At 42.7% G+C, this 27,768-nt stretch overlaps 1 protein-coding gene across 1 annotated transcript; it reads right to left on the reverse strand.

Annotated features, from left to right (window-relative positions):
* Positions 1–1,704: 1,704 nt before the first annotated feature.
* Positions 1,705–27,280, reverse strand: LOC141174522 (uncharacterized). Its single transcript, XM_073659456.1, has 8 exons — positions 27,122–27,280; positions 17,745–18,095; positions 14,594–14,929; positions 14,402–14,488; positions 11,049–11,462; positions 9,452–9,754; positions 5,952–6,035; positions 1,705–3,952 (listed from the first exon to the last, which is right to left on the reverse strand). The coding sequence occupies exons 1-7, from the start codon at positions 27,201–27,203 to the stop codon at positions 5,974–5,976; spliced, it is 1,635 nt and encodes a 544-aa protein (XP_073515557.1). The 5' UTR covers positions 27,204–27,280; the 3' UTR covers positions 1,705–3,952; positions 5,952–5,973.
* Positions 27,281–27,768: the final 488 nt, after the last annotated feature.

Here is a 27,768-nt window from a genome sequence, read left to right on the forward strand (position 1 = left end):
ATGGTGCTGTTCCAACATATTTTTATATATATATAAATATATATACACAGTACAGACCAAAAGTTTGGACACACCTTCTCATTTAAAGATTTTTCTGTATTTTCAGGACTTTGAAAATTGTACATTCACACTGAAGGCATCAAAACTATGAATTAACACATGTGGAATTATATACTTAACAGAAATGTGTGACACAACTGAAAATATGTCTTCTATTCTAGGTCCTTCAAAGTAGCCACCTTTTGCTTTGATGACTGCTTTGCACACTCTTGGCATTCTCTTGATGAGCTTCAAGAGGTAGTCACCGGAATTGGTCTTCCAACAATCTTGAAGGAGTTCCCAGAGATGCTTAGCACTTGTTGGCCCTTTTGCCTTCACTCTGAGGTCCCGCTCACCCCAAACCATCTCGATTGGGTTCAGGTCTGGTGACTGTGGAGGTCAGGTCATCTGGCGTAGCACCCCATCACTCTCCTTCTTGGTCAAATAGCCCTTACACAGCCTGGAGGTGTGTTTGGGGTCATTGTCCTGTTGAAAAATAAATGATGGTCCAACTAAACGTAAACCGGATGGAATAGCATGCCACTGCAAGATGCTGTGGTAGACATGCTGGTTCAGTATGCCTTCAATTTTGAATAAATCCCCAACAGTGTCACCAGCAAAGCACCCCCATACCATCACACCTCCTCCTCCATGCTTCACGGTGGGAACCAGGCATGTAGAGTCCATCCGTTCACCTTTTCTGCGTCGCACAAAGACACGGTGGTTGGAACCAAAGATCTCAAATTTGGACTTATCAGACCAAAGCTCAGATTTCCACTGGTCTAATGTTCATTCCTTGTGTTCTTTAGCCCAAACAAGTCTCTTTTGCTTGTTGCCTGTCCTTAGCAGTGGTTTCCTAGCAGCTATTTTACCATGAAGGCCTGCTGCACAAAGTCTCCTCTTAACAGTTGTTGTAGAGATGTGTCTGCTGCTAGAACTCTGTGTGGCATTGACCTCATCTCTAATCTGAGCTGCTGTTAACCTGCGATTTCTGAGGCTGGTGACTCGGATAAACTTATCCTCAGAAGCAGAGGTGACTCTTGGTCTTCCTTTCCTGGGGCGGTCCTCATGTCAGCCAGTTTCTTTGTAGCGCTTGATGGTTTTTGCAACTGCACTTGAGGACACTTTCAAAGTTTGCCCAATTTTTCGGACTGACTGACCTTCATTTCTTAAAGTAATGATGGCCACTCGTTTTTCTTTACTTAGCTGCTTTTTTCTTGCCATAATACAAATTCTAACAGTCTATTCAGTAGGACTATCAGCTGTGTATCTACCAGACTTCTGCACAACACAACTGATGGTCCCAACCCCATTTATAAGGCAAGAAATCCCACTTATTAAACCTGACAGGGCACACCTGTGAAGTGAAAACCATTTCCGGTGACTATCTCTTGAAGCTCATCAAGAGAATGCCAAGAGTGTGCAAAGCCGTCATCAAAGCAAAAGGTGGCTACTTTGAAGAACCTAGAATATAAGACATATTTTCAGTTGTTTCACACTTTTTTGCTAAGTATATAATTCCACATGTGTTAATTCATAGTTTTGATGCCTTCGTTGTGAATGTACAATTTTCATAGTCATGAAAATACAGAAAAATCTTTAAATGAGAGGGTGTGTCCAAACTTTTGGTCTGTACTGTATATATATATATATATATATATATATATGTAGTTATAGCTATATATATATATATATATATATATATATATAGTTAAAGTCATTTGCAGCTATATAAGCCCCTAGTGTTCAATGTTTTATTATATATATTAAGATATATACACATACATTGATCTAACACGTTTTGCTCAGTTTTACAATTGACACTATTTTACAGCTTTTTGATCACAGTAACACATAAAAGAGAAGAATACAAATATAAATGAACACTGTTTTTTTCAATTGCTGCATTGAACATTTCATCATTCTGTGTAAACTACATATAAAATTATCAAGTAATTAAAGAAAAGTTCAGGGTTACAATGTATTTACAACTTTTCATGAGAGGAGGGGGGGTAAATTTTTAACTAGCAAAAAGTATTACATTTATATTTCAAGTTTTTTTTTTGTTTTCTATAAAAACCTGTACACTTGTCTGGTCATTGTGCACATTTCTATAAATCCTATATATTAATTATCTTTACTAAGGTTTTGTAACAACGTTGAATAAAAAGATACAAAATGTGTCACAATAAGCCAGTAGTACAGTTTTTTTTGGGCTCAGCAGTCTCTTTTGAAAGCTGTGAACTGTTCATAACTTCCATATCATTCTCCCTCTGTCAAATCTCCAGATTTGCATTTCCCTGGCCTAATTGCAGAAATATTTTCCACCAAATAGGACTTGTATCTTTCTCAAGAACTAGGCCCTGATTCATGACTCTGCAAATGGAGAGGTGGTTGGACTTCCTATTCCTTTGTTTGGGAATCCTGACCACCTTTACGCTGACAACCGGACACTATTGGCCCCTTCTCCTCTAGAAAGATACACGTCACATTAGTGAGACCCATTTCTCCTATGTATTTATGGCATATTCTGTGGCAATGGCATAAATATGCAATATGAGAATACTCTGTTAAGAAGTCCAGAATTTCCTTCATTTGCAGAAAAACAGTGACCAAAAAATAATTTCAGTCGGTGTTATAAAAATGTTTGTGCATACCCTGAGAAAGTTGTGCTATGTACATTTCTTTAATACTTCTCAGTTGATTTTACTCTTGTGGGTGTGGGGAGCAGGGAATATTCATTTTCTTTAGTAGTGGGCACAGCGTAGCCTGCAGCAGGCTGCTGCCTCCTGTGCCCCGCTGATCCCCTGCTGCCGCTCCCCCACACTCACCACAACGCACAGCCATCTATATAGTATTCAGACTATAAGACGCACCCTCCACTTTCCTCCAAAATTTTGGCAGAAAAAAGTGCGTCTTATAGTCCGAAAAATACGGTATACGTAAACTCATTTATTCTTGTGAGTATAATAACAACAAAAAAAACATTAGGAAGCTAATTGTCCGGCAGTGCTGCTGTATGTTGAGTTGTTTTTTTAGGCTATGCCTCCATGATGAGCTTTTGGTGCGTTTTTGGCGCTGCATGTTTTTGCTGCGTCAAAAACGCTGCATTTTACAGTTCCAGAATGTGGATGGGATTTATAGAAATCTCATGCCCACTGTGCTTCTTTTTAATGCTGTATGTATTGACCTGTGGTGCATTTTTCAAATCCGCAGCATGTCACTTTCTCTTGTGAGTTCGCTGAGTTTTCTGTGCGGACTTCTCCCATAGACATACTTTAGATATGGAAAATCTGCAGCAAAAAAGACATGCACATTCGGTTTTAGTGAGTTTCCGCAGTGGAAACACATAAAAAACGCACATAATCCGCACCTAAGTATAGCAATAAAGTTTTGTCAAAGCAAAAAAACAGAAAGTATAAGAAACAAAGCCGCTTTCTTTAAAGCATGACATAACAAACAGTGACAAACAAATGCAGATCAAAAACGATAAAAACGCATGTTAAAAAAATACACACAAAAACGGAATGAAAAAATGCAAAGTTTTCATTTTAGAAATGGTGCAGGACTGGTGAGCAACTGGAGGTGTCCTGATAAAGGACTGGTCAGAAACTGGAGGTGTCCTGATAAAGGACTGGTCAGAAACTGGAGGTGTCCTGATAAAGGACTGGTCAGAAACTGTTTGAGTGTAGAGAAGACTTGTTAGCACCATGTAGTAAATTGATTTTCAGTTGATCAGCACCAGATTGTGATTGGTCTTTAGAGCAGCCAGTACAATGGTCACCATCAGTTCATCTTTTTGTTCCCAAATAAGTAATGACCATTCTGTTATTCTCCTTCATTGTAGTATAGACTTGCATTGCAGTCATTATCCAGCGATGACACTGCATGGAATTAATGATGCTAACATTTCCTGTAAGATAAAGGAAGAAAAAACTTTTATTAGTAATTGCCACGATATCTGTACAATTAAAGTTTTGTGAAATAAGGAATATTCTGAATAAAATATTGAACAAAACCACCACTTCGGTAGGTGACAGTCTACGATTGGTAGGCAAAAATAATCGTTCAGTATTCAAGTTTTTACCTGAGAAAGCGATTATTTTTATTGAAAATGTTCATTTTCGTCAACTTAAAACTAATGTGTTTGGGGGGATAAAAACTGAGTATAATATTCTGCCTTACCAGGCACGGCTGCTTGTACAGAGGTGCAACTGTGCCTATGTCAGCAATGAAACGGTGTGGCCCCTTCATTGCGCTGATCATTAGATGTATGTACTACTGTGGCATCAAAGTGAAAATATGCCAGTTTAACAATACTTTGGGGTTACAACTGCACGAAACATGTTTAGCCCGTAAACTATTTAGCATCTATTGCAATTATCACCCTTTGCAGTTGACTGTGGCTCAGAAATGTTTGAAGCTCTTATAGAATTGAAGGGAGAGAGCCATGCAGGCTCGATCATCTCTCCTCTGTCAGGTCCTGTTCTCGTGGTGAGACCTGTATCTAGAATACATTAATGACATATTTTGTGAATATGACATAAATGTACAGGATGGGAGTAAGCCTTTAAAGGAATAGTCCACTTATCTTTATTTCAACAAATGTATTGGGTACATGAATTTGTGACACTTACTAATACATAAGTACTGCATGGTTCAACTTTGTTAGTGCAGCATACCTCATAGATCACACATCTTTCATGACCACAAAGTGACTGCTCGTGGAGGAGCATGTGACTCGAAGTTGTTTTTTCGGTTGGAGAAGGCTGATGGACATGTTTGGTGACATACTCTTTCACCAGCAGCCATGGAATGGTCAGAAGTGCTGTGCCATCCATAACGGCTGCAGCAAGAAGTGCAAGAACCTCTAATACTTATATTCTTTTAATATTAGTGTCACAAAATCATGTCTTCAACACATAACTGGAAATAAAAAACAATGTTGCCAACCCCTCTTTTTTTTTAGAATCCACCTTCTTTAGGGAATTTTGAGTTAAAAGTAGGAGGTCTGTCTGTTCAGCATCCTAATCTTTTAGCCAAAGTGGAGCATGGTTACCAAGAATGAGTAATGTGTAATACCTGATTTCTCCTCTTGTGGCGCTGCAGGAAAACTGAACACTTGGAACCAGGGATCCCCAAATATTCCAGCTAAGTGTTGGCTGTTCCAGCTTGCGATCAGCTTATTGTTGGACCCTTCACACAAGTGGACAGCTCTTTTAAAACTTTGGCAAGGTTTAAAGCTCCATGGTACTGACCAAAAGGTGCATTTTTTTGTTGTTGTTTCCATTTAAAGACAACTTTATGGATACTGTATGGATTTTAGTCACCAACTACACCATTATCTACATCCTAACTAGATTAATCAAGGACATATATTTGTGAGCACTGATGTGGAAGGCGATTTCACACAAGGTGTTAATGCACCAGCAGCACTCAGGCTTTGGACTTCAAGTAATGATATCTCATGATTGAAGATACTAGAGAACAGTTTTCACATTTTTTTTGGCACACGTTATGGACCTTTTATCAAATTCTTCTTCATGGCCGCTTTTAATACATTATTTTGAACCATCTAACATTCATTTTGCCTTCAAATAATTACAAGGAATATTTTAGGTAAATATTCATAGTGTTCGACCATCATGAATACATGATTATGTAAAAAGAGTTCTTAACCTGCCAAGCTTCTTCTCTAGTGCACTCACAGTCTGTTGAGACAGGGAAATAAGAAGGAAGCCAAAATATAAAGCCCTGTGGAAATATTTATGGAGGAGAGGAGAATTTGGCTATGTGTTTGTGGGAGATCTCTTCATATGTTTGTAAATAGAAGTATATACTTGGTGGAAAATAATTAAGTATACGAGGAATTAGGAAAATAGGAATTGAGACAGTCTGCTGGCATTTATTACCTTGTTTTTCCATTGAACACTCTTATTGTTCGCTTCCATCAGAGATTTCTTGGATGGTCTCAACTGAATCGAATGAGGGCTCAGCTATAAATATGCAGAATTATTTCAGACAAACAGAGGAAAAATAATTTGAGGATGGTTAAAACTAAGCAAAAGATCCTATAGTAAGTCACTACAAATCTACAGATGTACCAAAACAAAACGAGAAAAGGACTAACAAATTTCAACCGGTTTAGGGTCTCCTGTACACTTATAACTAATACATCCTGTGGTTTATATGCCCATTTATCGATAGCCACTCTATTAATGCACTTAGATTTTTATTGATATCATGTACATGCAATCACTTTGCGGCTCCATGTTTCATTTACTGCATAAGTAACATCCTTGCAACAAGATGTATTTACAGTGTCTTGAAAAAAAGTCTTCATACCCTGTGAACTTTTTCACATTTTGTCACATTACGCTCACAAACTTAAATGTATTTTATTGGGATTTTATATGATATACCAACACAAATTAGCAAGCATTTGTGAAGTGTAAAGGAAATGATGCTTGATCTTCCAAATATTATAAAAATATGTCTAAAAATTGTGACGTGCATTTGTATTCAGCCCCCCTGAGTCAATGGTTTATAGGACCACCTTTGGACATCTAGAGGCTGAAGTTTTTGTCTATTCTTCAAGCTCTAGCTCAGTGAAATTGGATGGAGAGCTTCTGTCAACAGCAGTTTTCAAGTCTTGCCACAGTTTCTCAATGGGATTTAGGTTTGAACCATGATTGGGCCATTCAGACGCATGAATCTAAAACCATCCACTGTAGCTCTAGCAGTATGTTTAGGATCTCTGTCTTGATGGAAGGTGAACTTATTCCCCAGTCTAAAGTCTTTTGCAGCCTCTAAGAAGTTTTCCTCCTGGATTGCCGTGTATTTAGCTCCATCCAACTCCCTGTCAACTCTGACCATGTTTCCTTTCCCTGCTGAAGAAAAGACTCCCCACAGCATGATGCTGCTACCACTATGTTTGACTGCTGGAATATTTTTTTGTAGGGTTATGTGTGGTATTAGTATTCTGCTACATAGCGTTTTGCATTTAGCCCAAAAAATTCTACTTTGGTCTCATCTCAGCACCACATGCTAGGTGTGTCCCGTACATTAATTTTTGTAAACTACAAACAGGATTTCTTATGGCTTGCTTTCAAAAATGGCTTTCTTCTTGCCACTCTTCTATAGAGGCCAAATTTGTGAAGTGTACAAATAATAGTTGTCTTGTGGACAGATTCTTCCACCTGAGCTGTTGATGAGAACGACCATGTGCCTCTTGGCTACTTCTCTAATTAGTGCTTTCCTTTCTTGGGATACCAGTTCAGGTGGACGGCTATGTCTTTTTAGGTTTGCAATTTTGCCATACTCCTATTTTCAGGTGATTGATTTATCACAGGACAATTGTGAGAGAGTGACCACAGATACAGTCATGGCTAAAAGTGTTGGCACCCTGGAAATTGTTCCAGAAAATGAAGTATTTCTCCCAGAAAATTATTGCAATTACACGTTTTGTTATACACGTTAATTTCCTGTGGGTATATTAAAACAACACAAAAAATTGAGAAAAAAAGGCAAATTTGACATAATTTCACACAAAACACCAAAATATGGGCCAGACAAAATTGTTGGCTCCCTCAACTTGATATTTGGTTATTATAACTGCAATCAATCACTTCCTACAACCATCAAAAAGCTTCTTAAAACTCTCAACATGGAATTTTGGATCACTTTTCTTTTACAAACTGCTCCAGATCTCTCACATTTGAAAGCGCCTTCTCCCAACAGAAATTTTAAAATCTCTCCACAGGTGTTCAATGGGATTTAGATCTGGACTCATTGCTGGTCACTTCAGAACTCTCCAGTGCTTTATTTCCATCCATTTTTGAGTATGTTTTGGGTCATTGGCCTGCTGAAAGACCCATGACCTAGGACTTAAACCCAGCTTTTTGACACTGGGCACTACATTGGTAGTCTTCAGATTTCATGTTCCCTTGAACACAGTCAAGGAACACAGTGCCAGAGGCAGCAAAACAACCCCAAAACATCTTTGAACCTCCACCATTTCTTACTGTAGGTACTGTGTTCTTTTCTTTGTGGGCCTCATTCCATTTTCAGTAAACAGTAGAATTATGTGCTTTACCAAAAAGCTCTATCTTTGTCTCATCTGTCCACAAGACAATTTCCCAAAAGGATTCTGGCATACTCACGTCCATTTTGACAAACTACACTCTAGCTTTTTCATATCTGTGTCAGCAGTGGCGTCCTGCTGGGTCTCCTGCCATAGCATTTTATTTAGTTCAAATGTCGAGAGATAGATCACACTAACACTGATGCACCCTGAGCCTGCAGGACAGCTTGAATTTCTTTAGAACTTGATTGGGGCTGCTTATCCACCATCCAGACTATCCTGCGTTGCAATCTTTCATCAATTTTTCTCTGCCGTCCACGCCCAGGGAGATTAGCTACACTGCCATGGGTTGTTAATTATGTTGCGCACCATGAACAAATGAACATCAAGATCTCTGGAGATGGACTTGTAAACTTGATATTGTTGACATTTTTCAACAATTTTGGTTCTCAAGTCCTCAGACAATTCACTTCTCCTCTTTCTGTTCTCCATGCTTAGTGTGGAACACACAGACACACAATGCAAAGATTGAATCAACTTCTCCCCTTTTTATCTGGTTGCAGGTGTGATTTTCATATTGCCCACACCTATTACCTGCCACAGGTAAGGGGAAGATGGATGGTGCAAAATACAGGGATATTCTTGAACAAAACCTGTTTCAGTCTGTCAGTGATTTGAGACTGGGATGGAGGTTCACCTTCCAACAAGACAATGACTCAAAGCATACTGCTAAAGCAACACTCTAGTAGTTTAGGGGGAAACGTGTAAATGTTTTGGAGTGGCTTAGTCAAAGCTCAGACCTTATCCAATTGAGAATCTGTGGTCAGACTTGAAGATTACTGTTCACCAGAGGAAACATCTAACTTGAAGGAGCTGGAGCAGATATGCCTTGAGGAATGGGCAAAAATGAGGCTCTACAAAGTACTGACTTTAGGGGGGTGAATAGTTATGCACACTGAAGTTTTCAGTTATTTTGTCCTATTTGTTGTTTGCTTCTCAATAAAAAGAAAACCAAATGTTCACAGTTGTAGGCATGTTATTTTCATGAACTGATGCAAACCCTCAAAAACAGTGAAATTTCAGGTTGTGAGGTAGCAAAACATGAAAAATGCCAAGGGGATGAATACTTTCACAAGCCACTGTAACTCTGGATCAGTGCAGGATAACTAATGTATGTAAACAGTGACTCCACCACTACAATAGTGAGTGCAGCTCTGGAGTATAATACAGGATGTTATTCAGGATCAGTAGAAGATAAGTAATGTAGGTTACATTGTATGTATACATTCTGTCCATATGTAAACTGTATTTATTACCTTGGTTACTTACCTGTTTTTCTCAGTATCCAATTAACATACTCAGAGGTTGTAGACTGATGCTTCACTTTACACCTGAATGTTTTACAAAAGTCTTCCTCTGTGACAGGGTGCTGCACAGAACTTATCACATAGTAGAGTTGATTTTCTTCCTTATTGGCTTTAATATTTTTTTTCAAAATGATTTCTGTGTCTTTGTACCATAAAATTTGTATGCTTTTTGGATAAAAAGAGTGAATTTTGCACTCCAGATCCAACACGTCCCCAACCTTGTAGGAGTTTTGCTTCGTCCGAATTGGGTCTAATTTCGCTTTTGCTAAAGATAAAAAAAATAAAATATCTTTTAAAAGTTGGTTTCAGAATAGCTTGTCCTAATGTAGTCAAGAACACTTGCTGCTGCCAGGAATGTCTTCTATCTGTCCATTGCTCTACTGAGATTCATCTTGTGACTTTTTAATCAAGTTTTACCTGTTCTGTGTAAATAAAAATATAATCAGTTGGCCACAACTTAAATATAGATGGCCTAACCTTAGAATAGGTCATAAATATAAGCTCATGAGGGTCCAACAAGAGGCACCCCTCAAAGATAAGCTGCGTCCAGTCCCAGTGAGGGATGTGATATTCTGTATACTGTGTAGTGGCTGTTCTTTGCTGTATTACATCACATAGCTAGTTCACTTCAATAGGAATCGAGCTACAGACCCTAAGAACGGCTGCTACACAATGCATGGAGCTGCACTGTGCCACGTCTGTTCAATGTTTACATCTGTCTGCTCCCAGAGCTGTTCAGTCTGTGTACTGGGTGTCGGATCCCATCAAAATGATGATGTTGACCTAGCCTAACCATCAATCATCAATATCTAAACAGTGAACAACCCCTTTAAAAAGTCAAGGTTTGCATCTTCCTGTTACACTTTGTTTTCAATTTCTCAATCTTTTTACCATCTTGACTTATTGACTATAAATGCACATATTCATTTTTTATATGCAGTAAAACCTATTGTAATTTTGTATCCAACTGACACAAGTGATTAATGGTATTTCCTATAACAAACCCTACATGTCAATGGAACAGGCTTTTTAACTTCTGGATGTAAACAAGAATGCATAAGCAAGTAGAGATAGTGAAATGATGAGCTATCAAAACACAAAATCTATCAGCATGGTAAACTAATGTAGATTTATCTACAATCTATATATAACCAGTCCTAACTGTTTTAACCACTTAAAGACCCCTATAGGCTATGTTCACATGCAGCGTTTTTTTTGGGCTGCTCTTTTTTTATGCAAAATAAAAGCTGCTTATTACGGTACCAGCAAAAGCTTTGAGATTTCAGAAGTCTAATGCACACTTGTTTTTTTTCTTCCTGATCGAATTTGAGAACTGCAGCGTTTTTGCAATCTGCAGCATGTCAATTCTTTCAGAATTTTTGCAGCCACAGAAAGCAATGAGAAAGTGAAAATATGCTGTGAAAACGCAACTTTTTTTTAAGCATTTTTTTTGGTGAATAAAATAAATTTTATTACAAATGTACTGTAGAAAAAGCAGACCTATAAGCTGCACACAAAAATTTTTTTTGTCAAGGGTAAGAGAAAAATATCATGCTTACTTTTCACCCTCAATGGTAGATCTTTGCAAATAGGCGACAGCAGACTTCCATGCTGAATTTTCATAGTAAGCACAGCCCCATCATGTATTTGAAACATGGGAGTTATATGTAGGTCACAGATGCAGTTAAAGTAAAAGATTTTATCTCGTGTTATGACTGGATCCAAGTGCAGGGCCTTGTATGTTGGATCACTCTCGGACTCTAGAAGTATTTCTCGCTCATTGTTTTTATGTGATTTATTTCTGTTCTCTTTTGAGTTCCAGGAGCAGACTTCAGTTTCATTTTCTGTGCCTTTTTTCAAGTATAACGTTATAGTAAGGTCATACGGTCTAAAGCCAGCTATATAACATTTCACAGTACTCTTTTCCAAATGAACTAGGTCTTCCTTAGTGATCTCCGAAATAATTGGTGACGCTGTAAAGATCCAAAATTGCACAAATTATTACACATTGCTTTTAGAAATCCTTCACAAACAACAACTCATTGGTGAGACATTCAGTAAGGTAGCAAGCAGGTATACACATTGTGTAGTCACACACAGGCTATACGGCTAAAGGTGAGCTGATACAGTGCCTTATGAAAGTATTTGGCCCCCTTGAACTTTTCTACCTTTTTGCCACATTTCTGGCTTCAAACATAAAGATGTAAAAATCTAATTTTTTTGCAAAGAATCAACAACAAGTGGGACACAATTGTGAAGTGGAACGAAATTTATTGGATATTTTAAACTTTTTTTAAAAATTAAAAACTGAAAAGTGGGGCGTGCAATATTATTCGGCCCCCTTGAGTTAATACTTTGTAGCGCCACCTTTTGCTGCGAGTACAGCTGCAAGTCGCTTGGGGTATGTCTCTATCAGTTTTGCACATCGATAGGCTGAAATTCTTGCCCATTCTTCCTTGCAAAACAGCTCGAGCTCAGTGAGGTTGGATGGAGGGCGTTTGTGAACAGCAGTTTTCAGCTCTTTCCACAGATTCTCGATTGGATTCAGGTCTGGACTTTGACTTGGCCATTCTAACACCTGGATACGTTTATTTTTGAACCATTCCATTGTAGATTTTGCTTTATGTTTGGGAGCATTGTCTTGTTGGAAGATAAATCTCTGTCCCAGTCTCAGGTCTTTTGCAGACTCCAACAGGTTTTCTTCCAGAATGGTCCTGTATTTGGCTCTGTCCATCATCCCATCAATTTTAACCATCTTCCCTGTCCCTGCTGAAGAAAAGCAGGCCCAAACCATGATGCTGCCACCACCATGTTTGACAGTGGGGATGGTGTATTGAGGGTGATGAGCTGTGTTACTTTTACGCCAAACATATAGTTTTGCATTGTGGCCAAAAAGTTTGATTTTGGTTTCATCTGACCAGAGTACCTTATTCCACATGTTTGGTGTGTCTCCCAGGTGGCAAACTTCAAACGAGACTTTTTATGGATATCTTTGAGAAATGTCTGTCTTCTTGCCACTCTTCCATAAAGGCCAGATTTGTGCAGTGTAAGACTGATTTTTGTCCTATGGACAGACTCTCTCACCTCAGCTGTAGATCTCAGCAGTTCATCCAGAGTGATCATGGGCCTTTTGGCTGCATCTCTGATCAGTCTTCTCCTTGTTCGAGATGAAAGTTTAGAGGGACGGCCAGGTCTTGGTAGATTTTGCAGTGGTCTGATACTCCTTCTATTTCAATATGATCGCTTGCACAGTGCTCCTTGAGATGTTTAAAACTTGGGAAATCTTTTTGTATCCAAATCCGGCTTTAAACTTCGCCACAACAGTATCTGGGACCTGCCTTGTGTGTTCCTTGGTCTTCATGATGCTCTCTGCACTTGAAACAGAACCCTGAGACTATCACAGAGCAGGTGCATTTATACGGAGACTTGATTACACAGAGGTGGATTCTATTTATCATTACCAGTCATTTAGGACGACATTGGATCATTCAGAGATCCTCACTGAACTTCTGCACTGAAAGTAAAGGGGCCGAATAATATTGCATGCCCCACTTTTCAGTTTTTAATTTTTTTTAAAAAGTTTAAAATATCCAATAAATTTTGTTCCACTCCACAATTGTGTCCCACTTGTTGTTGATTCTTCCCAAAAAATTTGAATTTTATATCTTTATGTTTGAAGTCAGAAATGTGTCAAAAGGTAGAAAAGTTCAAGGGGGCCAAATACTTTCACAAGGCACTGTACATACTGTATGTCAGATAAGAGGACAGTAGGATTAAAGATAGAACGATGTCATCCACAAACCGTAAGAGCAACACGGTGGCTCAATGGTTGGCAATGTTGTTGACTAGCAGGGCTGGGGTTCTGAACTTAAATTTGATAAGGGCCACATCTGTATAGAGTTATTATGATCTCTATGATTTTCCTTGGATTATGTCCAAGTACAGTCCAAGATTAATTGATTTCCTAACAAATTCATCCCATTTCATTATTAAAATTTCATTAAAGCTCTGTGGTAACTAAAAAACAGCAAATAAAGAGTATTTTTTAACAAAGTAATACCAATGTATGCATGGCAGTGTAAATTATGGACCAGGACCAATGGTTTCCCTACCAGACAGATAAAATACACCACAGTATGAGGCCTGTGGTGAGAGGAGTCTAAAAACGGAGTTCTGTGGTACTGATGTAAATACCACGCAGCCCCCCAAAAAAGCACAAAGAAGCCAATAGGAGATATTTTGAATAAATCTAAAAGTAGGAAACAGAGCGCACAATAGGGTGATACCCTACGGAGGGAGAGTAGGAGAGTGCTGGTTACACTCAAGTGGTGGAGTTGTATCAAGCATGTAGGCATGAAGAAAAACAGCTGCTGCAGCCCCGGTGGCTGGTGTATAAATCCTCCAGGAGATATTGGATCCAGATGGATGAACACCTAGGTCAACTGCGCTGCTGGAATAAATCAATTCTTCAGAAATTATGATGTGAATACTTTTTTTTATCACAGCGAGTTTCAACCCCATATCAGCGCAGTCCACCTACTTGTTCATCCATCTGGATCCAATAGGAGATATTTTAGCATTCAGAAGGGGGACATCATGGCAGCACCCCTAATTATCAGACAATAGTACTACACATACAAATGATTTATCTCCTTTGTGATAATCCAAGCCCTATAAGCTAAAATGTTGAACTTTAAGCCTCGTAGCACCTTACACCAGTTGATTTTCTTATTTACCCCCAACCTTAGGACTTATTCATACGTCCTGGTCCTGTCTCAGTTTTTGCTATTTTCCCAAATGGAGGCCTGAAAAGATCAGAAGATATCCACACTGCCATTGTAATTCCAGTCATATTGGTAGCACACATATGGAACAAGGTTTTCTTAGTAGAGACTGTGAGTAAACTTTTTACCTTTTGTACAACGGTAGTATATTACTAGTGCCGCAGTAATGAAGGCTACAGTTAAAACAATCCCAACTACAATCCATGTGCTGTGTCCTATAAGAGAATAAAGAAAACAAAATTAAGGTATATGCAATTAATCTCAATGATGGCAGTAATGACAGGTCCTCATATGAGGTCTCCAATGACTTAGAGACTTACCTTCCCTAGCAGTGACTGAGAGAGTAACATTACAAGTAAGCTCGTCTGTCAGTGACCTGTGGGTAATTACACAGGAATATACATCTCCATCCTCCTTTGTGTTCATGGCCTTCACAGACAGCACACTTGTCACATTGTACGTGTCATTTTGGCTCAAGACTGGTACAGTGGTGCAGGTTCGGCTATAAAGTTCAGACTTAGAAGAAGCTTTACTGTACTTCACCCATTGTATTGTCACAGGTTTTGGATGGTAGCTGTTCACAAAACATGTCACAGATCTCTCTGTGTCTGGAATCATCTCTAGCCTGGAGTCACTCATTGCACAAGTCGGCTTAGCTGCAAAAAAAACATTATAAATTATTATACAGTGTGTGTCTCTAGTGACTACTCACGAGCACCCAACAAAACATTTCAGCTCATACAGTGCCTTATCAATTGACAAAGGCTCTGGATGAGCTGAAACGTTTTCTTGGGTGTGTGGAATATAGAGGATTAATTCACCACATGTGAGTGCCGGTATTTGTTTTTCCTTTGGATATATCATTCCTTCCACGTGCACCATGAGAAGAGACGGAGTGCCCACTATTCTATGTCACTATACTACTCACGAACAAGCCGTGGGGCTGAGTAGTCAAGAGGTCCGGGGTCAGATACCAAAAGGGCTCGTCATCAACAAAAGGGGCAAGGCAAAGGCGTGGTCAGGTCACAGTCCGAGTTCAGAATTCTAGGAAGGTAGCGGATCAAGACAAAGGGGCTAGGCAAACGGATGGTCAGAGGCAATGTCCAAGGTCAGGCAACAATAGATCAGAGACAGAATACTGAAGAACAAGGCAAACATGCACCACTGAGCTAAGGCTACAACTAGCAGTATTCAGCAACAGACAAACAGCTAAATAGCCAGGGGATCATTCAGAGCAGCAGGCACATGTAGGAAACCCAGTACAACCCGGTCCTGATAGGGCGACTGGACTGTCACTCAAAACACTGACAGCTCAGCACTCCCCTGTCCTAGATTGGACGGCTGAGCAGCCATTCACCACACTGAATGGAGGAATCGTGACACTATGCTTGTGATTTCAGACTTGTGGTTAAAAGCTCTATTTATTCATAAAGTTGGTGCAGGGGTGAGGTCACAGCCACAGGCCTAATTCTATATATTCTAAATCATACAATAAAGATAATAAAAAGCATTTAATACAAATTTTAACCTGGTATTTAGGGTATGTTCCAGAGTGTCGCATCTGCTGCAAATTTTCTGCAGAGGAAAAAAGCACTGTGAAATCTTATGGTGGAATAGTTGTGGATTTCCCACACATTTAACCCTTTTCATTAAAAAGGCGGAAATATGCACTGACATCCGCAGCATGAAATGACAGTAGAGAACAATTTGAACTGATGATTTTCAGCTGCTTTTTTCACCTGTGGGAAAGCATATGTTCACACAAAACACTGGTATTTTCTTAGTATTTTTTGTCCTTAAATATTTTGTTAATGTTTTTCTTAGGCGTTTTTTGTTAACTTTTTTTTTTTTTTTGAACAATAGCGTTTTTATTTTTTTTGAGATTTTTCTCACAATTTTTTATTATTCTTACGCAATGAATAAAACACTAGCGTTTTTAAGGCATTAATGCTTCAAAGAAGCGTGCAAGAAGCTATAAAAAACACCCTGGTTATTGTAGCCTTTCCATTGACTTCTTTTGTAAAGTATATAGCATCTTTATAGCGGAAAACACCTAAAGAGCGTACATGTTACTTCTGGAACCCTTTTGGAAACTTGAAGGTGATAAAAATCAATCAAAAGCCTTAACATATAAACAGCAACTTATTTTTCAATAGAAATGAATAAGAAGAGTCTCTCAAGGTTTTTGCGTGATTTTTAGTAGTGATCCTGCCCTAAAACCTTCTGAAAAAAACAAAAAACATACCCTAAGGCTATGTTCCCATGAGCAGCTTTTGGTAAGTTTTTGATGTTGAAAATTTTCTGCACCCATTAAGTAAATTAGGTGAAATGGGCCAGTCACTTCTTTTAAACATTTGATGGTTTTGAAACCCTGAAGCATTTACAAGACGCTCAAAAGACTGAACATGTGAACGCAAGACGTTTCTCCATACACCTTAATAGGAAGATTATTTTAAGCATTTTGCAAAAGCTTTTTCCATTGTTTGTAAGAACGGACCCCTTCAAAACATGATGGAAAAAAAATGGAGTCTGACCATACCCTAAGGTTGGGGTCCCATTAGCATATGGCATCCGATGTGATATGCTAATGACACTCGGCTCCCGCTCTGCTGCGAGCGGGAGCCAAGTGTCAGTGCTTTGTGCTGCGATCTTCTCGCACAGAGAGGCGTAGTACAGCTGCGGAGGGGACAGAGAAAGTAATTTCTCCATCTCCTCTGTTGCTGGCATCGGCATGAATCGCACTGCACTCGGGTGATATCCGAGTGCAGTCAGATGTTTCACACGCACCCATAGGCTTATATGGGTGTGTGTGATCCGAATCCAGCATGCAACCTCAGCATGCTGAGATTTTTTTCCAGTTTTATCGCAATCCGATCGTAGCTGTAAAAAAAAAATGCCACTGAGCACACCATCATAGGATTAAACTGGTTCGAATGTCATCCGATTTTTTTATCGGCTTGCATTCGTCCAATTTAATCGCAAGTGGGAGCGAGCTCAAAGAGGAGAAATCCTCTGTAAAAATCCACAGCAGAAAGTGACGGGCTGCGAATGTGGATCTTCGCGGTATGACAATTTATGCTGATGATTTTTGCGGATTTGTAAAATCTCTACTTTTATGCTTGTGTTGTAATACACTGCAGCACTAAAATGAATAGTTAAAAAAATGAATAATTTCCTAATATAGCACTTAAAGGTGTGGTACAATATTAGAATAGAGACAGAGCTTTTCTCAAGAATGACTAAATAGGTGGCGCTGTTTTCTAATCTCAACCTCTTTAAAGTAACCTCAAAAGTAGAGGACACAAAAATCTGTACCACTACCGCACCACAGTAATTGTAGTCAAAGACATGATAGTGCTTGCAATTTTGTTTTGTGAGTTGAATTTTGCAGCTCAGATCTGCACTGTTCAACATCTCCGGAAATACCCTATGAGCCCTGACCTCTGCTGTGTCTCTGATCTCAGCACTTACCTGATATCTGCAGAGTGACTTTACTTGTTGCTTTATCAGGAGTGACGAAAACAGTACAGGTATATTCTCCTTCATCGCTGAACTGCAAGTTGGATAGATACAGACTGCCATTTCCCCCCATAAGTTCACTGTCTGGTATATATGATCTAGGTCTGTAAGCAGTGTGATGTGTACCATCAAAAAAATAAACCTGTTCTTCTTTCATTTCTGATGTTTTCATAGTCCAGCGCACAGAAACTTTAGAAAGATCCAGAGGTGAAGTCTTATATCCAGAAAAGACGCAAGGGACGGTTATGTTATGACCCAGCAGAGTCTGTGTAGGGGAATCGACCCTGGTGATTTCTAACTTACCTGAAAGGCAAGAATAATCTGTTTAGCAGCACATTTATACTGCATGTTTTATTTAGCCTATAAAGTAAAAAATGGAGGCAAATCATTATTTTGGTGCAATAAAAATAATTTAACTGGATTGTTCTCTTTCATAAAATGTTTGTTCAGTACTCACCCTCCCCAGGTCCAGAGCTCCATCGCTGCTCCCAGTTATTGTCGTGGACGTATTCACACACAGCGTATATGTCGTGTTTTTTTCTACTGCTGCATGTTTCTGCATAGGCTATAACAATCTTCTCTGGTTATTGTGTTTTTTATGCTTTTTTCCATTTATTCGATTTGATTTTAGTGCAGATTTGAAACAGAGTTTTTAATGATTTTTTTTAGTACAGAAAAGTTTTCAATCTGTACTTAAAAATGCAACTGTGTTGTAAACATGTATTTTTTCCCCAGGCTTCCTATAGAGACCTATGGAGAAATAAATGCATTACAATGCACAGTTCAACAGTGTCTCTAAACACACAGTGAGCAAGAGTTTTCATAAAATTATTCAAATTCTTGAGAGCACTGCTGGTTTGGTGACTAAAATGTGGGGGTGATTAAAGTCTATGTCACATATGCTTTCACCCTGACAGGTTTAATGTGGAAGTTGTGAGTAATAGTGTATTATGGTTAATGACGCATATATGCAAGTTATACGGTTTATCTTTAGTGCGGCGGGCTCTATGTAGGAGACCATTGATACGGAATATTTTATTTCTGATTATTTTTTATTGTGAAGCATGCACCGTATGGTGGTGAGCTGCTTTTGACCCCATCCCTTCCTGGTAAGGGTAGGTTAATACTGTTTGAGGGAGGGAAGGGAAGGGAAGGGGGGTATATTGTTAGCTGGGTTGGGGGAAAAGACTGTCCGCTGCGCAAACCTGCTGAATTCTGGATTATATAAAGGGTAAAATATCTGAAATGGGTGACTTTGACAAGGATAGTTACACCCATTTACTAAAGTAGTGAATGAATGCAATAGTTAATTTTATATCTTGGAATGTAAAAGGTTTGAGGGACAATTCCAAACGATATTTGAATATGTCAAAAAGAACAACCCGGAAATAAAAGGAGATGCATGTGACAAAAGATCTTATTAATTTAATACTCAGGTTCTGGATGGGGTTTGGCCTACACTCTTTCTATTTCAACTACTCTAGCGGAGTCAGTCTTATAGTGCATAAGTATGAGGTTTAGGTTCTCTCACGGGTGGCGGCTTAATCCATTTTGGCTTAAAATTAATGACGGTAACAATGTCAGGGGACAACTATCTGAATTTTTTCCCGCTAATTTGGGCTCGGTACACAGAAATAAAATGTATTAAGGATAACTCACAAAAGAGGGGGATAGACCTGGAAAACAAGATACTGAATTGCAGTTTATTCAAAACAATAGCCCTGAAAATTTATCACAGTGGACGGAATCGCAAAAACAGTTTTTGACGTTTTAACTAGAACAGGCCAATAATAAAGGTATGTTTTTAAAACAGCAATTCTATGAGGAGAGAGAGACCACAGATCGGTTACTTGCAAAGATGGTCCAGGCCCAAAAAGAAAATGCTTTCATATATCAGAACAATCACTCAGTTTTGCTACTTTGATAGAAGTAGAACTTTCAACTCACACTCTCCACCCACCCCCCTGAGATTCTCCTGTCTTGTCTCTGTCCCTTCTCTTTGGAGTCTAGTGAGAAACTCCTAAAACCACAGCCACCAGATTACACAAATGGGTGTGTGTACAGGCATCCAAGGCAACAGTGGGGACAAGACAACGATCAATACACTGGGTAAACACATGTACCTATGAGGCCGGAAAATGAGGGTTAGCCTTATTATATATATCTGAGAATATAGAAATACAATTATACTACCATGTTGTTGTACATAATACTGTAACTTCTAGTTTCTGCCTCTAAACCTCGTCTTGCACACCATGTAGCTTATAAAAAATTTTTTTGCTTATACCGTTTGTTTAACTATGCAGTATGCAATATTGTACAAATGATTTTTTAGGGGGTTTGGAGGCCAAAGAGTGAATTCTTCATCCCAATGCAAAGAAATGACGGTATCTCACACAACAAATGGCACTAGAATGCTGTCTGTTGGAAGCTCTCTCCGAAAGGGGAAAAGCAAACCGTACCCAACTTTGCAGACTAGAAGGCCTATGCAAAGGTTAGGGATCAGTGGCCTTCCTAAGCCAAAAACCTGTCTTGCACCTAGTTTCTACCTACTGTCACCTACTGTCTAAAAACAGTCTGTGTCAAGGTCGGCTCCCCCAATTGAAGAGAGAACAGAGTGAAGAACGTGGTTGCCACAAACACCCTTAGATTTCCAGGATTGACATCCTACAAGGGCGCCACATCCTGAAAAATCCTTGTCACAGAAAAGTGAACACACAGTGATAAAACTAAATTATAAAGACAAGGATGAGCACAGTGAGTACGGCACGGACATCTGACTGGAATTATGAACATTCTTTATGTCTCTTTAGCCAGAGGGCCCTTTGCTAGTGCCAATAGTGCTATTATGGTGCCAACTAGCTACCCCATAAATCAGTTTTCAATGGGCCTGAAACTTGACCAGGAGCATTGACAACAAAACTTCACACACAACTTTTTTTTCCATAGGTCCATATTTAGTACTCCGTAAAGTTCTAGGACTTCCTTACTTCAGACTCACCTCTCTTTAGATGAGCTCCCACTGGCACCGCTTATCTTTCAAAGGTCTCAGTGACCCCCAAAATTTTGCTTCAGGTGAAACCATACTATACCATGAATAACACAACACAATAACAGGTGGCAGCATTACAGTGGGCATATTAAGATATTGTCTTCAATTTATAGCAAAACAGGAAAAAAAAGTCCCATACAAACACTTAGATCAGTGTAACAGCCTCAGCATAGCAATATGAATATACAGGAAATGCACCTTATTATGAGCATTACTGCTGCTAATAATGGATGTCAAGTGTAGTCATGTATATAACAACCCACCAAAGTGAGGAAAGAGAGAGTCATGCAGCAGCGCACACAGTGCACTATTGCAATATTATACGCTAGGCCACTTCCATAACCTTACCCCGTCCATCATGTGTCCACACAGAAATATGCTCCTAGTGATGCCCATTAGTGTTCCCACACAGCACAATACCCTTTCATGCCCTCCCCTCACAGTATGATGACCTCTTCCAGAGTGTTTTGACTCAAAGTCCCCCACGTATGATGTGTGTCCCCTATAATATTATATAGTACTATACATCACTCTGTTACAGTAGAGGTGCCGGAGTAGGGATCCAGTCCGTAACATAAATAGAGAAAAACTTGGCACTCAGGGGTTGAGCAGTAGAATAGCGATTTTTTTAAATTTATTTAAGCAATCGAATTGCAATATATATTTGACGTTTCGGTCCTAGATTCCGGACCTTCATCAGAAAGCAATGGATTTCCATGAATGGTGTAGTTCCAGGAAAAGTAGCGCAGAGGAATTGTGCCAGTACACATGCGAGAATAGTTGCAAATCCTCTGCGCTACTTATCCTGGAACTACACCACAATCACGGCAATCCATTGCTTTCTGATGAAGGTCCGGAATCTAGGACCGAAATGGCAAATATATGTTGCAATTGGATTTTTCACTATTCTACTGCTCAACCCGAGTGCCAAGTTTTTCTCTATTTATGTCCCTATATTATACCCTCCACACAGTATGATGGCTCCACAGGACAATTCTCCCCTACCCAGATTCACTCAAGTGTCCCACTTGCCAGTGTGTCCTGTTCCTCTGAGTTGGTGTCTGCTTCTCAGCTATGTGACTTGATTTAATGACTCCCTGCACCACCATTAACTGGACACACTCTTGACATTCCCAGAGAGTTCCCTGTATTTGGGACTGTCCTGCTGGATATGTAGCACCCTGAGGATTCGGCTGCTACAGGAGTATTGCACCTCAACCCAGAGGTGTGATATTCCACTCCCGGGTAAGGATGGAGTGTGGAACTGAGCTCAGATAGACTGCATGCACTACATACATCCCATTCCAGAGGAGCAGGCCGACGGCACTCCCACTTAGAAATGTGCAGGTGCGACCGAGCCTGTTCCTGGCTGGAGTGGGAGGGGGGAGGAACATCCCATGTAGTGTAGGGGCAGATAGGGGGAGCAGTCTGGGTAGTGGTAGGAGCTCATTGGGTGCTGGTCACCTGAGCTCACACATAGAGGGATATATAAGGAGGGCACCAACTTAGAATCAGGGTCAGTCAGCTGCAGAGGACAAGTCAGATGCAGAGAGCAGGAAACAGCAGCCCTGGAGAGAGAGAGAGTGGAGTGAAGAAAGACCCAGAGGGGGACAAAGAAGGGACCCAAGAACCCAAATAAGAACACCGGGTGAGGAGTCAGCAAGAGGGTACCGGAACCCAAGCTGGTGGGGGCAAAGACATTCCCCAGCCAGAGACCGGAGACCGTGGGCAGTGTCTGTCACGGTCACCCACTACATTCACCCTGAAGGCACACCACAGGAAGGGTCAGGGAACCTAAGGCCAAAGGTTGCCCAACAGAAGGCCCGAGGGAGCTGGACTTAGGTGAATCACTGGTGGGGACGGCTGAAGTAAGGACAGAGGGAGAGCTCAGGGCCACGCTCCGGACTTGTTTGGGGGTTGGCCGGATCCAGGACCTGGTGGACGCAGCACGGCTCGGGAGGTCACTTGGAGCTAGAGTGACCAGGAACATCTGCAGTAAGTAAAGACCCTTAACTGCACTACCCGAGTCTGTCATCATTACCGGCTGCACCGCACCACCACAACCCCCATCCTCTGCGCCTGTCCCCTCTGAGGCTATACCCCTCCCGTTGGGGGTTATCCCACCAAGCTGCGCATCCACCATCAGCCTCAGCGGACCCTGCTGCAGCGGCGGCCACAGTGACCGCATCACAACGGGTGGCGTAGTCGACACAACGAACTTTAATAACATCAGTAAAGACTGCCACATAACCCTGAGCTTGACGCCCTGGGCACGGGACCGGGTCACAGCCGCTCGGAGACTACAACCCCCCATCTGATCCGGTGCCGGGTATTCCCCTCAAAAAGGAATATGTCCCAGGGGGCGCGTCAACTTTGGCGTAGTCGGCAGGATTACGTGCCCGCAACACCCGGGTACTGCGTGCCTGAAGAAAAGTGCAAGTTTACCTCAGAAAGAAGACTCCTGCCGGTTCCGGAGGGTCCACGCCATCGGACTCCATCACCAGTCGTTTCCCGCCGATTGTCCGCCATTTCCAGCTTGTTCCCGCCATCTGCAGAGTTTCCCGCCACTGGGCGACGCTTCCCGCCAAAACCGCAGATTTCCCGCCTTGGAAGAGCAGCGGACGCCATTATGGGCGTGCCAAAGGAGGGCAAGAGGCCACCTCCCATCGTGGGCCAGGACAGAAAATGGCGCCAAAAGTGGAAACCGCCCCCACCAACAGAGACTGTGATGCTGGAGGTGTCTGTCAGCGTGAAAGAACTACCCCTGGAGCTGACAGTCACCGAGTTGCCCCGGGACCGCCCTCGGAGGGGGAGGAGACGAACGAAAAGAGCAAAGATGGGTGTCGCTTGGAGCAGTCTAGAACGAGCGCACCCGGAGGCAAGGTGTCCAGAGCGAGAGCACCCGGAGTCGAGAAGAGGAAGAGTAGACCCGGGAATGGAGCGGCAGCAGAGCAGCACCGGCCCGCTGGCCAGGAGCCTGCAAAAGGAAGAAGGAGGAGAGCAGAGCAGCACCGGCCCGCTGGCCAGGAGCCTGCCGGAAGCAGAGCAGAGCAGCACCGACCCGATGGTCAGGAGCCTGCTGGAGTCAACAACCCCGCTAGGCTTAGCGGAGATCCTGGCGCAGCTTCCCCGAGATCGGGAGTGCGCGCGGAGTGCCCTGGAGGGCCTCGCGGGAAGGATGGCCCGAGTGCAGAGGGAGATCCTGGCGGAGTGGGGCCGGGAGATGGCCCAGCAAGCTGGAATCCGTCCACGGAACCCGCTCCCTTGGAAGAAGACACCGACTACCTCTGCGGATGACGCGGGAGGACCCAAGGCCGGAGACGGCGCAGAAGAGGGAGCGAGACGTATGGCAGCAGGTAAGGGGGACGCCTATACCCCATACCGGAAGACCACCCACCTGCCCCAGCTCCCCGTCGCAGAGCCCGAAAGTCCCCCTGCCGTACCCGAGACCGCCATGACACCGCCACCGACTAGGCCCCGACCGGAAGCCGCCGTCGCGACCCCAGTGACGTCACGCGTCGTGACCCGGAGCGTGGCGAAGGAAGGGAAGCCTCCGGCCTGGTCGCAAGGCCTAGCGTTTCCGGGCGCCGCATCCCCAGCAGAGCCATCTACCTCCGCGGAGCCTCCGGCCTGGTCGCAAGGCCAGGTGGCCCAGGGTGCCGCCGTGTTAACAGTTCCATTTACCTTCCAGATGCCCCAGGCCTGGCCGCAAGGCCTGGGCAACCTGGGCGCCCCCACCATCGCGCCCGCACCCGCAACATCAAGGGTGCCAAGTCTGGGAGAGGACCCCTTCAGCCAGCTAGCGTGGCCGGACGGGCGGCCTTTCATCTGGCCCAAAGAATTCTTGGAACTGGAGCGACAAAAGAAGTTAGGTCCCCTGTGTGAGCCCCTGATCCCGGCTCCAAAGCCCGTGACTCGGGTCTCGCCTCCACTCGAGGAAGCCCAGTTCGTGTGGGACCCCACGGGAGAAGATTTGATGGGGTTCACCGGAGAGACTCGGGCAGCTGCAGCAGAGCGTACCGAGTGTTGCCGTCAACAGCTGGCAGAGTTCAAGAGAGAGCGGGAGGAGAGGCGGGCCAGAGAGCAATGGGCCCGGACCCGCAGCGCGGAGCAAAAGAGTCGGACCAGAAGGGACCCCTATGCAGCAGATCGTCCCCGTACCATCGGGACGGTAATAAAGTTTAATGCGCAGCATGGGTGGGGCTTCATAAAGGACCGGAACACCATGGGTGACGTCTTCGTTACCCGACGGGATGTCGAGTCTCACCTGCCAGAGGGTCACAAAGGCCGTGACCTCTACGTCGGTGACGAGGTAACGTTCACCCGGCACAAGTGTGCCAAGGGACCTTACGCCCTCCACGTGCATCGCCTGACAGAGGAGGAGTTGCGGTGTAGGGAGGAGGAGCCAGAAGACCCGGACGGGTTCAAGGCTAGAAGGTACTATGACTGAAATAGTACAAAGGAGATGTAAATAGTTACCCGTCGGGGTACCCAAGTAACCGTGGCTGCTTTAAAGTTTAGTCCCCGTTGGGACCAGTGAACAGTTTAACCCGTGTGTCCCCTACCCAAACCAGGCTGAGGACTGTGAGCAGCCATCCCATTCCCTTTACTTGGCCGGGGACTGAGAACGGCCAAAACTTCCCTGTACATAGTTGCGCTTCCTAAGGCGCCCCCTACTGGTTTTATGAGAAACTGCTTATCAAAAGACTGTCGCACTTTACCTGGTCACGAGTTGCACGGTGACCAGAGGAGGAAGAAAGAAAGAGACGACGAGAATGTTATAATGATGTCTATATGAAAAAGTTATATATATATAATATTTTATATGTTTTATATGTTTATAAAAATTTGTATGTTTTGGTGTTTTTGTCTTTGCAGCCCGAGGACGTGCTGTGATTTACCAGGGGGGAATGTAGCACCCTGAGGATTCGGCTGCTACAGGAGTATTGCACCTCAACCCAGAGGTGTGATATTCCACTCCCGGGTAAGGATGGAGTGTGGAACTGAGCTCAGATAGACTGCATGCACTACATACATCCCATTCCAGAGGAGCAGGCCGACGGCACTCCCACTTAGAAATGTGCAGGTGCGACCGAGCCTGTTCCTGGCTGGAGTGGGAGGGGGGAGGAACATCCCATGTAGTGTAGGGGCAGATAGGGGGAGCAGTCTGGGTAGTGGTAGGAGCTCATTGGGTGCTGGTCACCTGAGCTCACACATAGAGGGATATATAAGGAGGGCACCAACTTAGAATCAGGGTCAGTCAGCTGCAGAGGACAAGTCAGATGCAGAGAGCAGGAAACAGCAGCCCTGGAGAGAGAGAGAGTGGAGTGAAGAAAGACCCAGAGGGGGACAAAGAAGGGACCCAAGAACCCAAATAAGAACACCGGGTGAGGAGTCAGCAAGAGGGTACCGGAACCCAAGCTGGTGGGGGCAAAGACATTCCCCAGCCAGAGACCGGAGACCGTGGGCAGTGTCTGTCACGGTCACCCACTACATTCACCCTGAAGGCACACCACAGGAAGGGTCAGGGAACCTAAGGCCAAAGGTTGCCCAACAGAAGGCCCGAGGGAGCTGGACTTAGGTGAATCACTGGTGGGGACGGCTGAAGTAAGGACAGAGGGAGAGCTCAGGGCCACGCTCCGGACTTGTTTGGGGGTTGGCCGGATCCAGGACCTGGTGGACGCAGCACGGCTCGGGAGGTCACTTGGAGCTAGAGTGACCAGGAACATCTGCAGTAAGTAAAGACCCTTAACTGCACTACCCGAGTCTGTCATCATTACCGGCTGCACCGCACCACCACAACCCCCATCCTCTGCGCCTGTCCCCTCTGAGGCTATACCCCTCCCGTTGGGGGTTATCCCACCAAGCTGCGCATCCACCATCAGCCTCAGCGGACCCTGCTGCAGCGGCGGCCACAGTGACCGCATCACAACGGGTGGCGTAGTCGACACAACGAACTTTAATAACATCAGTAAAGACTGCCACATAACCCTGAGCTTGACGCCCTGGGCACGGGACCGGGTCACAGCCGCTCGGAGACTACAACCCCCCATCTGATCCGGTGCCGGGTATTCCCCTCAAAAAGGAATATGTCCCAGGGGGCGCGTCAGATACAGGACGATTGGGAGTTATAAAATGTATATTACAGCATATAACTAGTTAACCATAGTTTCATAGATTATTGCAGCTCTCCATTCTCCATATTCAGGTCTCTCCACACAGTTTCACTTTGCATTTGCTGCAGACATAATGATAGGAGTATGACGGTGAGACTTACCGGCTATGAGGCTGATGAGGTTGTAGATTATGATGCCAGTCTTCAGGGGGAACATTCGGGGTATACATAGTGTGAGCTCCATATTAATTGTCTAATGACAGAAGATAGAACCGTCTCTAATTCATACTACATTTCCTGCCCTGCCCTATGCAGTCCTTTACTTTCACTTTTTCTTTTACAGAAAAAAACTTGGTGAAGGTTCATAAAAACTAACATGAAAACTGTTTTTTGCAGTCCTTGCAATCGGTCAGCTTTTATTTTTTAGGAGGAAAATAAATACGAATTTAGAGATGGTTTCTATGGCCACCAAAGACTGCTTTACTGTTAGGTTTCCTAAATCTTCCCCAATTTCTACCAAAGTTGAGTACACAGTGTACGTCAGATTTATTACTAGATTTATCAAAACTGTCTGAAACAAAAACAGTCTTCCCTGCCCTTAGAAACCAACCACAGCAAAATTTTGTTTTTTTTTCCAGAACTATTTAGGAAATGAATGCTAAGCTCTTATTGGTTGTCTTTGTTTTAGATAGTTTTTACACAGTTTTGATAATTGAGGTCCTTTTAGATTTCAGTTTTCTAGTGGATCTGCTGCGGGTATAGAGCACGTCCACACAAGATTTAGCCCCATCCTTATTTAGTGGGGTGAC

This window comes from Phyllobates terribilis, unplaced genomic scaffold (assembly GCF_046119375.1).
Source record: "Phyllobates terribilis strain yellow unplaced genomic scaffold, ASM4611937v1 Scaffold_13__5_contigs__length_258822181, whole genome shotgun sequence".
NCBI classification, from domain to species: domain Eukaryota; kingdom Metazoa; phylum Chordata; class Amphibia; order Anura; family Dendrobatidae; genus Phyllobates; species Phyllobates terribilis.